This window comes from Pseudonaja textilis, chromosome 1, assembly GCF_049901715.1.
Source record: "Pseudonaja textilis isolate UNSWEBS1 chromosome 1, rPseTex1.2, whole genome shotgun sequence".
NCBI classification, from domain to species: Eukaryota; Metazoa; Chordata; class Lepidosauria; order Squamata; family Elapidae; genus Pseudonaja; species Pseudonaja textilis.
Window position 1 is genome coordinate 77,579,744 of NC_141990.1, and position 14,974 is coordinate 77,594,717.

The 14,974-nt window shown below is 38.6% G+C and overlaps 1 protein-coding gene across 1 annotated transcript; it reads left to right on the forward strand.

The window, feature by feature from the left end:
• Positions 1 to 2,768: 2,768 nt before the first annotated feature.
• SOD2 (superoxide dismutase 2) lies at positions 2,769 to 13,644 on the forward strand. Its single transcript, XM_026705077.2, has 5 exons — positions 2,769 to 2,925; positions 5,415 to 5,617; positions 6,977 to 7,093; positions 10,805 to 10,984; positions 12,800 to 13,644. The coding sequence occupies exons 1-5, from the start codon at positions 2,891 to 2,893 to the stop codon at positions 12,943 to 12,945; spliced, it is 681 nt and encodes a 226-aa protein (XP_026560862.1). The 5' UTR covers positions 2,769 to 2,890; the 3' UTR covers positions 12,946 to 13,644.
• The last annotated feature ends 1,330 nt before the right edge of the window (positions 13,645 to 14,974 follow it).

The window sequence follows — 14,974 nt, forward strand, 5'->3', positions numbered from 1 at the left end:
ATTCATTTGATTCATACTGCACTTGGCTGTCAACCCTCGAAAAGCAATGGCCCTATTCCGGGTGTTAAATTACCATCTTGTACACCCCAAAGGAGATAGTCCCTGTTTTTACCTTACACTAATAATTTTCTACCCATTACAATCCTAAAAAATGGGAGCGGCCAAGCTGTAGAATTTGAGCCAATCTCTATTTTTGCCATGTTTGACAGATCTGAGCAGAGCTGGACCAGCTGGAAGGATCTAGATCAGGACTGTCAAACTCCCATCCCACGGGCTGGATGTGTCACATGTTGGCCACGCTTGGTTTAATGAAGGGGGGGAAAAAAATCCTGATATGTCACGTGACACCGTGATGCCATGAGTTTTGGACACCCCTGATCTAGATTCAGAAATAACTGGTGCCTGGGCATAACTGTCCTGTGCTGGGGAAGTTTCCATATAATCTCTAGCAGTCCCTGATGCATTTGTGGAAAATTTGCCATACCCTCTATAGTGGATCAAATGGAGGTTTGAGCCTGATGCTCAGTCCTATACACCGGGATTTCCGGCATAGAAGAAGCAATTATACTGGTAGGAAAAATTATCTTACTGGCCTAGGCTCCCCTAAAAGTCATTCTGGACTCCAAAAAGCTACCTCCAGAAATGGTGAGACTCTGAAGGGTCTCTTGCTTCCTGTCAAGTCAGCTTGACTTTTAACTTCAGGTTGTTGCCTATTTTAAATAAGACCAAGGTCTTCATTATTTGTTATTTAGCTATCCTGCTGATTTAGGAAACAGCACTTCTAACAGAATCCAAGGAAGTAAAATCAAAAAAAGATATAGGACAGTAGCTGAACACAGTACATGTTCTGAGAGGTAACATAACCATAGTTTACTCAACCCAATTTTACATTATATTGGAAACCATGAATTAACAATACTTGCTGAGATTCTCAATGCATTATGGTATGCTAAAATCAACTAGTTTGGAGTGAAATTTATGATTCAATATGCTCTGGAAATCCAGATAGCCAAGTTAATTCAGTAACCATAATTCAATGAGCCAGAGATTGAGAAAAAAAAAGGAGTTGTGTCTTCTCTAACTTTTTACATCAAGTAATCTCACAGGACTTGATAGACTGACTAAATTATGTGTAAATCTTTTTTTGACTCATAGCCACTATATATAGTCACACTTATCAAAGCTTTTAGAAAAAAAAAATTGCTCATGGATCTCTGCCCATCTGCTTGGATTGTGAGAGAATAAAAAAATATTGCCTGATTTGGGAGTCTTTGGAGAACTATGAAATTTTTTATTTGCTAAATGAATCAGTGCTGCAATAACGTTTAGAAATTACAGCCATTAATTTCTATTATTGTAGAAACATGAATTAATTTCTGCTATTAATTTCTGCTGTGGGATAGGAGTGAGCTGCATTTCAGTAACATCTGTGTAACATGAAAAAGCTTCTAATGTATTATGAAATAGTTACGCTAGAAACTCAACAGTTTTGCTACATTCTCATTATTTAGGTGTCAGGATGGAAGTTATTCCACTGGTCAGGTAGCTGTAGGTCTCCAACTCTCAAAATTCTCCAGCCAGCTTATAGTTGCCAAGTTTGGACAGCCCTGCTCTAGTCTAATCACAAACCATTCAGTTATAGCAGGCAGGGTACAGACAAGAGTGAAAAGTTTTACTTTCTCCCACACAAGTTGTGTTGCCACATACACCTGGTTAGAGAGTGCAAAGAGCAACAAAAATGATTAGGCGGCTGGAGGCTAAAACATATAAAGAGAAAGGCTGCTGGAATTGGGTATGTCTAGTTTAATGAAAAGAAGGACTAGGGGTGATGATAGCAGTGTTCCAACATCTCTGGGGCTGCCACAAAGAAGAAGAGGGAATCAAGCTATTTTCCAAAGCACCTGAAGGCAGGACAAGAAGCAATGGATGGAAACTTATCAAGGAGAGAACCAACCTAGAACTAAGGAGACATTTCCTGACAAGTGAGAACAATTGATCAGTGGAACAACTTGCCTCCAGAAGTTGTGAATGCTCCATTACTGGAGGCTTTCAAGAAGAGATTGGACACCTAATTGTCTGAAATGGTACTATAGGAGCTCCTGCTTGTACAGGGGGCTGGACTAGAAGACTTCCAAGGTCCTTTCTAATTCTGTTATTCTGTTAACTGAAAAGGCCTAGTACAGTATTTCTCAATTTTAATAACTTTTAAGACAAGTCAACTTCAACTCCCAGAATTCCCCAGCTAACTTGGTGGCTGCGGAATTCTGGGAGCCCAAGTTTCTAAGGTTGAGAAACGCTGGCCTAGTAAACTGCGTTCACAGCGTGCTCCGCCGCAAGCAGAGAAACCTCCTCTAGCCTTGGCGACGGACAGCAAAATGCCGGCTGCAAATAGCGAACGGCAGCAATGAGACAGGCAACACTTCGCGTCACGATCGTCCAAGTCTGCCGCCCAGGACTACTGTATGCCTTTACTTCAGTGCACTGTCTGAATTCAGCCAATGCACGTGGGACGAGAAGGTATTCAAACGGGCCATTGCTTGTAGAAAAAAATAAAAATAATATAAAATAAATAAATAAAAATACTTGAAAAAGGAACTCCAACTCGGTAGAGAAGCAAAGTAAGAAGTCAGCCACCCCCACCCCCTAATTCCTTCCAGGCTACCGCTTCCGTCTCTGAATCCGGCACCTCCCGTTACAGGCCCAGTAAGACAAGAAGATGCCCTCCGCCGAACGCCAAGAGGAGGGAGGAGGAGCTGCGCAGGCGCCGTAGTGAAGAAAGGGGCGCAAGGCTCGCGGCACGGCGAGAGAAGCGCGCGCGACCTCGTACCCGAGCGGAGCTTTTTTTTTTTTGGTGCTCCGTTCTTGCTGTCTGGCGAACGCCGAGGCCGCCATGCTCTGCCGCTTGGCTGTCGCGGCCGGCCGCAGGTGAGAACCTGGCGGGGTCGGGAAGCCCTTGAATTCCCGGCCAAGGACGCGACGAGAGGCGGGAGATTAGGAATGGCCAGGACGCGAGGGCACGAAAGGGCGGACTGCTTGGGGAGCAGGAGGAGGAGGAGGAGGAGAGCGCTGGGATTCGGTCGAAGGCGGCTGCCGCAGGCGAATAGCAATAGCGCTTAGACTTCACAGTGCTTTGCAGCCTTCTCTAAGCGGTTTACAGAGTCAGCCTATTGCCCCCAACTACCCGGGTCGTCCTTCATTTGAATTACGGGTTTATCGTCCCATTGAAGGCCAGTATAGCTGGAAGGGTCAAAGCGTTGAAGCTACCCCGTTAAAGCTTTTGCATGTAGCTTTTATTCTGTGTCCAAAGGAACTGCGCAGCTTAAATTTATTATTTGCCCCTGGCACTGTCAGCCCGATAATGAAGTGCTTTACAATAATTTTGGAACTGGCTTTGGCTGTTGCATATCAACCTTGTTAAGTAAATTATTGTCATTGGCCAGTCATTGGTTCCTCCCTCTATAAAGGGGAGTTTATTTATTCATCGAATTTGTATGCCACCCATCTCACTGTTACCGCGATTCTTACAGAGTAATTAAAATGTAAAAAACATAGCACAAAACACTTAAAAGTAGGAAGATTAAATAAACTAAAAACTAAGAGGACAAGCACCCGAAGGTGGGGATTTTCTCTCTAGCTCACCTCCAGCCAAGAAAGCCCCAGCCAACTGGCAAAGAGTAGGTTAGTGCCCTTCGATTATGTGCCATTGGACATAGATTTCTATGAACATGCTCTTCTTTAATGCTTGTTTTTTTGCAAATGCCCACGCCCCCTAGTAAAAAGAGTTTTCTGCATGTGCTGTCATCTTGTAATAATCTGGATTTAGAGGCCAAGTATAGTAATCCTATGTTGACAAAGTTTTTCTAGCACTTTTCCCTTTGTGAATGTTACATATATTCTTCCACAAAAGAGAAACAAAAACAATACTTGCATTTTATAGCTAAACTTTGATGCCACTTTTTAATGTTTGTGGATATATGTATATATTATGTTGTTTTATTATTGATGTTGTTTTGGCTGGGACTACTGAGAGTTTTATATAAGATAGGCACCTATATAAATGTTGAAAGAAAGAAAAAGAATGAATAAATGAATCTGCGTATGGGATGGCAACAACTTTATTTACTGATTAAAAACGTAGTTTTGACTAGAAGCCTGAAAGAAATCTAATATCAACTTTAATGAAAAATAAAAGTCATAAGTGATAGTTAGTGCTTAGTGTTTCCAATCCATATACACAATACAGTCCATATTTTCAAAATACATTTAAAGAATAAAATATTCAATGTAGTTCAGTTTGAAAGAAATGTGTATCACAGTGCAGAAGATATGAAAGAATCTCCCATGGAGAGGAGGGCATGTCTTACACTCTTGGTAAAATTAGAAGAAGCTGTTGCAAGCAAATGAATACAGGTAGTCATTGACTTAAAAAACATTTGTTTAGTGACCATTCAATATTACAGTGGCACTGAAAATAATGACTTATAACTGTTTTTTACACTTAGAACCATTGCACCATTCTTGTGTTATGTGGCAGCTGGCATGTATTTATAACAGTTGCAATGTCCCAGGGTTTTGCAACCTTGACAAAGTCAATTGGAAAGCCAGATTCACTTAACAGCCATGTTACTAACTTAACCACCACAATTATTTTCTTAACAACTGTGGCAAAGAAAGGTAGCAACAAGGAACAAAATTCACAACTCTGTTGCTTAGCAATTTTTGTGCTCAATTGTAGTTGTAATTGTAGACTGCTGGAGATAATATAGAGAACCGTGATGGCACAGTGGTTAGAATGCAATACTACAGGTCTAACTCACTGCTCATTGTCAGGAGTTCAATCAGACCGGTGCAAGGTTGACTCAGCCTTCTATCCTTCCGAGGTCGGTAAGGAGGGCCCAGATTGTTGGGGGAGATATGCTGACTGTAAACTGCTTATAGAGTGCTGTAAAGCACTGTAAAGTGATATATAAGTATGTGCTATTGTTGTTGCTATCTATAGATGGCTACTGATATTGTTGCAGTAGGGTGGGAGCTGTTGGAGGCTATCTTGGACATCAGTTATTGCTTGTTGAAGTTAACGCTTATGTTGCACTTTCAGAGAACAGTAATCTCTTTCCCATACCTCATCTCTATCTCAGGTCAGAGTGTAAAACGATCAAACAAATTAATTGTGTGATATTAACATAAATCATATCTAGGCTGATCCCTGTATCCCTGTCATTGTCCTGGGCTATGTTTTATTTATCTTCAATTCACAGGTTAAATGGAAGAAATAATGATATGAGTAATTGTGGCAATAATGATAATGATTAGGAAAATTTTAACAGCTAAAGGTATCGGGTGATAGCAAAAAAAAATCCTACAAAGTGAAAATCACTGCATTTTTATTATATAATTATTTTTTTGTCTTTCAGAAATAACACTGTGCTGATTACATCTCTTGGTTGGGTGGCCTCCAGAAAAAAGCACACTCTCCCTGACTTGCCCTATGATTATGGTGCTTTGCAACCACATATTAGTGCAGAAATTATGCAGCTTCACCACAGCAAACATCATGCAGCATATGTAAATAATCTGAATATTGCTGAAGAAAAATACAACGAGGCTTTGGCAAAAGGTACTGGGAATAATATATCACTGTACATCTTTCTGATTTTATTCCTTTAAAACTGTCACTTTATGACTGTTCTATGTACATTTGTTTCCCCTATGCTAAGAGTAATAATTATTCAAGATGAAAGCCATCTTTGGACTGTCAGTGAGTCAGACTCACACATAAACTCTTTTGAATTTTCAGAGGAAAAAATGGGATATAAATGCAGCAATTTTGTTCTTATCTTCTCTTACCCAATTGGAGTGCAATAGGGGCATTGTAGAGTCCAGGATCCACATGTCAAATGTTAGTTTAAAAGACTTAACATAAATGATAATGAAACCAATTTGAGGACTTTTATGCAAAATGAATATGTTAAAGAGAAGGCATTGTATCATCAACTAGCCATTGATAGTAGCCTTAATATGTTTGGATTATGAGGAAATCACAGTTGAAATTTGTTGTCCCCCTGGCTGACTAACACAAGTAAGCAGAGGAGGCCATTTGTCATTTGTGCCTTCCGTCCCTACTTGGTTTATTACATGTTCAAAAGTATTAGTTATGAATGGTTTATGTAAGTTATTGAATATAACTCTTAATCCTAGCCGGAATATAAGTTTATTTCTATGTTACCAGCATACTAGTTATTGAGGACTTTGATGCTTCTCAACAATTGCTCATAGAAGCTTTAGAGATAGAATAAGGAGAAGAGATGTTGTCCATAAGAGTTTAATAATTAAACTGGGACAGGAATGCTTTTTGTTGATGGTTCCAAGAATCTTTATTCATAGTATGTAGCCAAGCAATGTTCTTGGTGTGTGGTCTAGAGATAAATCAAAAGAATCTTATTTAAACTGCATGAAACAGAAAATAAAAATCAATTTGCATAAAGCTAGTTTATATTTGCATCCATTGTTTCATGTTGCATTTTTTGTGTCATCAGAAGAAAATTTGATTAGTCTGATGATAATTTTTTTAATCAAAAGAAGCTTTCAGCATAAGACTTTTCCCTTCTTGGTGTTATTTCCATTTCCATTTCTGATTAATGATACATTCAAGAAAAGAAAGTCTGGGAAATCAACTTTTGTTTTGCCTTTCTCCTAATTCAGATGTGGGTCAGGAAGTAGCAATTACAATTCCTTGAAACTGGTATGAGGAAGCATGGATTTGGTGTATTGGAACCCAAACCTAAAGGAAGCCAGGTTAAGTTCCTAACATTTTAGAAATTTTGCTGAACTGAAGAATGTCATCACATGTTTTAACTAGGATGTGCATGACAGTACTTGAATACCTGTTCTAATTCTTAAATGGAAGGCACTTGCATAAGATGTTTTGAGTTAGGGCTTAATAGTTCTGCTTTTTCTCTGTACTTTCCATCTTCAGGGGATGTAACGGCCCAGGTGTCTCTTCAGCCAGCTGTGAAGTTCAATGGGGGAGGTCATATTAATCATAGCATCTTTTGGACAAATCTGTCTCCTAAAGGTGGAGGAGAACCAAAAGGTTTGTATTTGAACTGGTTTATAGTAGTTTTTAGTAATACTGATACAGGCTTAGGTAAACTTTGGGTTTATTTTAGAAATTTTGCTTAAGTTTTAAATAAAATAAATTGGTTTCCATATCAGTGGCAAATAAAAATCAGAGCTGAATAGTTGATCTGCATCACTCAAAAATGCTTATTAATGTTTGCAATGAGGGTGTCCACAGGGAGGATCAACAGTAGCAAAATGGTAAACAGGCCAGGTAATTAAATGCATGCATATAAATGTTTTTACATGCATATAATGTGTAAAAAGGGGGCACAGTGGCTCAGTGGTTAAAGACATGAGTATGTCAGCTGGAAAGCTGACAGCCTGAGTTTGGGGCCAGAGTGCTGTGGGATAGGGTGAGATCTCATTCCTGCCCCAGCTCCTGCCAACCCAGCAGTTTGAAAGCATGCAAATGCAAATAGATAAATAGGTACCACATTGGTGGGAAGGTAACAGCGTTCCATGCACCCTGATATATATTTATACTGGCCACATGACTAGGGAAGCCTCTTCAGACAACACTGGCTTCCTCGGCTAAGAAACTGAGATAAGCACTGCCCCCTAGAGTCGGATATGACTGGAAAGGAGAAACCTTTACCTTTATAGTGTGTACAATACCTGTTAAAAAAGTGGGACTTTGCTCAGTCCGTTCTGCCATTTTGAGAGTGTTGAACCCCTACCAACACAGCAGGCTTCAGTATTAGCTTGACAGAATGATAATGTCTGGTATGAGAAATAATAATTATATAGATACAAAAGTTATGTCTTCCACCTTGATGGTATTGACAAAGGGAGCCTTTCATGTTACTAATATTAGAGCTAGTTTTACAGTGTCTGCAGATTCATAGGCCTAGAGTTGGTGTGATGACGAAGGGTGTGACACAGAGATAACACAAACAGCTGGCAGTTCAAACTGGCCCTTTTATGCTCCAAATTTCCCCCCAAAGCTTCCACGTTGCTGACAAGTCCCTGAGCAGGGTGATAATAAAACCCCACACAAACCTCAAGCAGCCTCTGGTTGCAATTAGTCCAACCCAGCACTGTATTCACCAAAGCTGCACGGCAATAAATCCCAAATGTATTTGGTAAAACGAGCAAAGCAAGGAACTCAGGGAGCAAAATATCCAGATAATTGGTCCAGAATGCCACACAGGAATGCAAAGATTCTTGGCACATTCAAATAGCATACAACACTTCTGGAACTCAGCGTTTGTTCCCAACAAATGCCCCTCCCCACAGTGTCTCCTTAAATCACCTTCCCCAGGTGTGCCTGGTGAAGCTGGACAGGACACTCTCCTTGTGAGTGGCCTGCTCCGTCTGAGTTGATCCTGCCTTCTCTGCATTCTCTGAGCCCTTGCATCAGTAAGGGGTGGTTCTTGCCCCTTGTCTGAGCTCTGTTCCTGTCTGCCTGCAGGCCTAACTAATTCCGAAAGGCCTTGCCTGGACTGACTGCCATTCCCCAGTTGCTTCCAAGGCCAATGGAGCTGCCTCTCGCTCTCTGTCAGTTCTTGTTCCATCTCATCTTCCCCCACTGATTCAGACTCTGACAGGGCCATGATAGTTGGGGCATCTTTTCAGATGCCATGCTGAGACAGGTTTATCAGAAAGTAAAATATTTCTATATGGCTTTCAAAAATAACACAGATCAAAAAATAAAAACAAGAAATCGGAAAAGAATGTATGAAAGCAAACTAAAATATTGGTATTAAAATAACATTTACATTATTTTAACTTTGGCCCAATACTGCAGTTGATAATCAGGAAATAAACCAAAGCTGTTTATGGAATGTTAATGGCCATATAATAAAACAAGTGGCTAGCATTAAGTATTTAGGAGTAGTCATGCATGCCACTGGTTTAAGGAACACCCATGTGAATATGCTGCTGCTACTGGACAAAGATTTGCCAATCCCATCCCTAAGTTTTTATGATCCAAAGGAGGCTATTATGCTCCAGCCACACTTAAGCTTTTTCAGGCTAAGTCGCTAGCCTAACTCTTTTATGGGACTCTGGTTGGCTCCTCCAACTTCACATTTCACCTCTCTGGAGAGGATACAATCCAAATTTATCAGAGCAGCTCTCCAGATACCATGCTGTGTCTCAAACACACATCTACAACTGAAGACAGGTATGATAAAAGTTGAGTCAAGAGTGTCCAATTTCTATAAACCTTTTGTTAAAACTCAACTTACGTCTTCAAGAATTAGCATCATTGGCTTGTGCAGAATTGGACAGTTAACCCTAGAATTAAAAAACAAAAAGGGAGAATCTTGAGTACTATGAAACGTGGAATAAATTCTATCAGTGGTTGTGTAGAAGAAGGCACGGTCAGAACATAAGTAGCTATGATGATTAGAATAATTAGTAAGCAATGTATCAAACAAGAAGATTGTAAATGGTGAAGTAACATTTATATATGTATGCCAGAAGGGCTGCACCATGTTTTCAATCTGCAGGGTTCAAGGCTGTTGAATCTAATATTTTAAATCCAGGCTAGTCTCCGTCCTCAGTGCTTAAGATGGAATATGATCAGGCGAAACAAACCCTGAAGCAAGGGATAAAGGATACAGAGAGGCAAGCAGACCTAGAGAAGGTCCCAGGCTTCCTATCATCAGTATGCAACAGATATATTGTCGCTTCTGCCACCAACCGTACATGGCTAGAAACACCCAACCATCAGAAAACTTTCTTGCCCAGTGTCATGCTCTCCCCTCTGCAGTATTGGATGGTAAAGATCAAAAAATACCAAGGCCAGTGATTCCAGAGAAGTGGAAACTACGAAACATGTTCTTCTTCATTGCTCCTTTTATGGAGATATCCACACTAGATTTATATTGCCTCTGATTAGTAGATATCCAGATTTCCCCAAATTTGGCTTTTGCCCAGATGCTGCTCATAGATATGTGCGCCTTGTTACAGTACAGGTAACTGTAACTGTCTTGTGCAGCATTGTGGAAATTCTGTTCAAGCTTGATATGGACCAATTTCCCATAATGCATTCTTTGTAACTAATTCATTTAAATTTTAGTATTTGTTGATACTAATGGTTTTAGATAATATTACTTTGTTGTAAATTTAATATAATTTTAGTGTTTACATTATAATTTAATATGGGCTGTATTCTAGAACTCATCTATAGATATCAGTTGGATTGTTTTACAAATGTATTTTAATTTTGTCTTAAACTTTATTTTATTTGTCATCTGCCTTTTGAGACAACAGCATAAATACAAGATCAGCAGGTTGCAGAGTCACACAGAGCCTACATATCTACATATATCTACATATCCTTCTTTCACAAGTGTGAAATAGCTCTGACTTTTGCTGCTTACAGTTCTGGTGGCTCAGCACTGCAGTAGCAGCATTGCTAAACAATTACCATTAACTAGCATATCTTTCTCAAATCTTGATTAAGAGACAGCCTGATAAGTTACAATTATAATCCTGATGATAATGAATGCCTTGCTGTAATTAATATTGCATTGAATTGATGGGAGGAACATAATAAAATATGTAATTTTTAGGCTGCTTCTATTTTCTTCACATTGGTTAAAATTATGTTGATTTCTTATTTACACCAACTGTCTTCAGAATTAATCTGAAATAGTTCTTTGGGCTACCTGATGAAAAACAAACTATGATGTGCTATGTAAATGCAAACTGTTTATATATTTCTCGTTTTAAGGAGAGCTCTTGGAAGCCATTAAACGTGATTTTGGCTCTTTTGCAAGTTTTAAGGAGAAACTCACCGCTGTTTCAGTTGGTGTCCAAGGCTCAGGTTGGGGATGGCTCGGTTTTAATAAAGAATCTAATAGACTCCAAATTGCTGCCTGTTCCAATCAGGATCCTCTACAGGGAACCACAGGTAAAACTCTAGATGGAAGTTGACTACATCTATCAAAGATCATTTTTAGCTGCAGAAGGAATAAAGTAGTATCTATAAGCACTTAGTCTTATATACTCCTCTGTAGTGTTTTACAGCACTCTCTGAATGGTTTGTAACGGTGATGGCTAACCTTTTCCACATTGTGTGCCAAAAGTGTGTGCGTGCATGCGCGTACACGCCTTCTCACGTGCCTGCACCCATGATGCAATGCGCGCATGACCCCCGCATCGCACACCTCCACGCGTGTGCACACAACCCCCTGCATGCCTCTGTGCATGCGTCTTCCATGCGCATGTCTCCCCCACATGCCACTGTGCATCCGCGGCGGATGCCCGACGGCTGGTGGGGGGCATGCGCGCATGCGCAGTGAGACTCTTCTGGGCAACCTCTTGCGTGCCACTTCCGGCATGTGTGCCACAGGTTCACTATTACGGGTTTATAAAGTCAGCATATTGTTCCCAACAGTCTGGCTCCAATATGAGCATTGATGATTCTGCTCTGTGCTTCACTAGTGAATGCTTTTGTTTTACTCCTGATGTGTTTCTGACAATCTCACTTCCATAGCAGTTTGGATAAGAAAACAATAGAGTAAACCAGATATGAGCAACATTTGTAGGCTAAAGGCTAGATTCCCCAAAGCATACTCTTAGCCACCCTGAAAGTTTCAGCAATTGGGTGTTCAGACATTGATATAAAATAATACGTGTTGGTGGAAAAACTTCCAAAGTGCTCCTGCCCTTCCTCATCTCCCCTGCAGCTAAGAAATAGCTCAGTCTCTCTTTCCAGCTTCTCATTTCAGTCTTGTGATCATCACATAGTTTTTGGCAAGGACAGCTGTCCTTGAACTGAGTTTTGCTTTGAATAAGAATATGTTGGGAGGTATTTTCTGTGTATATGAGAAAAGCATTTGCTTTCTCTTTCTATCTTAAGACCAAAATGCCCTTTTTACAACTTTCTAGGATTAACAAAATAAAAACTCTTCTTTCTACACCTTTATAATTTACAGTAGCTGTATTTAGAGGAACTCTGTTTCTTAGAGGAAGAAGGCATAGATACTCTTCAATTTACGGTCACAATTGGGCTCAAAATTTCTGTTGCTAAATGAAACATTTGTTAAGTGAATTTTGCCCCATTTTAAGACCTTTCTTGCCACAGTTGTTAAGTGAATCACTGCGGTTGCTAAGTTAATAGCACAGTTGTTAAATGAATCTGGCTTCCCCATTGACAGATAACAGATAATCAGTTGGAAGGGACCTTGTAGGTCATCTAGTCCAACCCCTTGCCCAAGCAGGAGACACTATACCATTTCTGACAAATGGCAATCCAATCTCTTCTTGAAAGTCTCACTTTGATTGGCTTGTCAGAAGGTTGCAAAAGGGGATCACATGACCTCGGGACATGGCAACTGTCATAAACATCAGTCAGTTGCCAAGTGTCTAAATTTTGATCATGTGACCATGGGGATGCTGCAATGGTTGTGTGAAAAACAGTAACAAGTCAGTGCCATTGTAACTTTGAACAGTCACTAAATGAACTGTTATAAGTCGAGAACTACCTGTATGTCTAAGAGACATGATGGGTGTGTAATGAGAGTAATTAAACCTGTGTGGAAATCAGTTTATTTTGAAAAGTATGTTTTATATTCCCTTGAAAGAAATTAATACTAACTGGCTGGTCAGTATTTATTTTGGTAATAACCCTATAGGCTTTATTTAAATTTGGGTGGTGGGTATGTTTGTGGCAATAACTTGTTAAAGTTTGTAGAATTTTAGCAATATTTTTCCTCTTTTTTAGGACTGATTCCTCTATTGGGAATTGATGTATGGGAACATGCATATTATCTTCAATATAAAAATGTTAGACCCGACTATCTCAAAGCTATCTGGAATGTGATCAACTGGGAAAACGTTTCTTCAAGATATGCAGCTTGCAAATCATAGAACAGAAAATCTTATAGAAACAAGACCTAAGTGTTCCTCAGATTATTTTCATAATATGTAGCAGTTCAATTGTTAATTGTTCCATTACTGAAAAATACCACATGACCAGAAAGTCCTCTCTATCAAGCTAATTTGTACCTAATTGCGGTAAAATTGTAAGTTCTGAAAGTGCTAATTGTCTCTTTTAAAAAACGGGTTATCTAATTTTCTGAAAGAATGTAAATTTCTAAAACTTAAAAATGGATTATAAATTCCTTTTAGTAATATGTGAATTTGAATGCTTTTGAATAATTTCTTGCAAATTTAAGAAGAGTCCAGGAAATAAAATTTAGAGAACATTTAATAAATTAGATGTCTTGAAAAGTTATATATCAAGAGTTTCATGTACTTAAGTTATACTGTTATACTCACGTTAATGATTGAAATTCGGCATGTTCATTATAAAGATTCAAAATCTGTGTCAGTTGATAAATATAGAAGTTCAGTTCGTGAAATTTGTGTTTCTGAAAGTGGGAAAAATCAGTGATACAATATAGTGTACCAAGTATATAAGATAAATTGGTTGGATTAAAGATGTAATTTGCACTTTGTGCCTTTGAGTGAAATATATCCATCTATTGCTATGTCTACTATATATCTCACTATTGTATATGACGCTCCAAAAATAAAAGTGCAGAATGACTCTTAAGTCATTAAATATGTATTATGCTAATGGACCATTTTAAATGAAAGAATTTTAGGTTTAAATGTGAAAATTAAGGGGATTGGTGTATTGAGTATGCCTGGAGAAATGGTTGTTAAAAATTCAGAATCTCATACTTTTAAAGAGCAAAATATGGAAAAGGTGAAAATGAGAAAAATAGATTTATTTAGACACAAGGTAAATTGAATAGGCTTAAATTATAAAACATTGCATATAAATAAGATATTGAAAGTTGGTTGCAGATTACAATAGAATAAATAGAATGTTTGACAAATGGTTCAGCTCTGAGCAGGGAACAAACCAAAGATTTGTTTGTGTAAGGAATATTTTGATATCAGAGATGTGTTTGGGGACATGAATACGTGTGTATTTTTGTATGCAGATTATGCTGTGTTGTTGACTGAGAACCTAAACTTGCAGTAGATGTTAGGGTAGATAATGCATTGAATATGGATAAAAATAAATAAACAATCAAAAATTAGAGCATGGAAATGATTCTGTGCACCTTATAAGGATCTTAAAAATATTTCATACATATCATTTAATGTATTAACAGCAGGGAGGGGATTCAGTTGTCTAGGAAGTACAAGATAGATTTTGTGTGTTTTGTAAGTGTCCCTTAAGTCATTTTTGTAAAACCATGAGGGTGAATGAGTATGAAATGTTAACTCAAGTGTTCATGCAATCTGATCATCAAATAGGGGCGCCATGGCTACATCTGTTGTTCTTGGATTGAGTATAGTAGGCTTCCATCCCCTAGAGAATTTACAAATCAGTGTATTTACAAATTTACAAATAGTTAATTTTCTATTATGTAAAGGTAGCAGGAAGTCTTTAACATTGCCACTAGATGGCAGTGCTGTACCATACTTAGAAATTCTGTTTGGCTAATGCAATAAATTATTGGTATCTTTAAATACTAACTAATTTGTTATGACATAAGCTTCTATAGGCTAGAAAATATTTCAACAAATGTAGAAAATGTTTGCATAAGCTGGAAGAAGAGTGAATATTAATTATCCAACTCAGCAAATGGAAAGATACACTATGGGAATTATGGTAGGATTCATTAAAGACTAAATAAACTATAGGAAACAGGCTTTATAATTTTTTCTTTTAATGGCTTTCTATCCACTCTCCCCATTGTCACTAATTGATATAGATAAGAAGAAATATCTATTCCAGAATTGAGGCTGGTGTACAGCAACCTAGTAAAGAACTTATTAGGGAATGGAGGAGCTTTGGATCCAGAATATCCAAAAGATTTTGCCTAAATTACTGCCAACAGTTGGTTCCATCCCCAGAGATTTCTCATTACAGTCCCCA

What these genes read in the sequence shown, in the direction of transcription:
- SOD2 (XM_026705077.2), top strand. Translation starts at nt 2,891, where the DNA reads ATGCTCTGCCGCTTGGCTGTCGCGGCCGGCCGCAG. An exon ending in CAACGAGGCTTTGGCAAAAG is followed by an intron (nt 5,618 to 6,976) that starts GTACTGGGAATA and finishes TTCCATCTTCAG; the next exon opens with GGGATGTAACGGCCCAGGTG. An exon ending in AGGTGGAGGAGAACCAAAAG is followed by an intron (nt 7,094 to 10,804) that starts GTTTGTATTTGA and finishes TCTCGTTTTAAG; the next exon opens with GAGAGCTCTTGGAAGCCATT.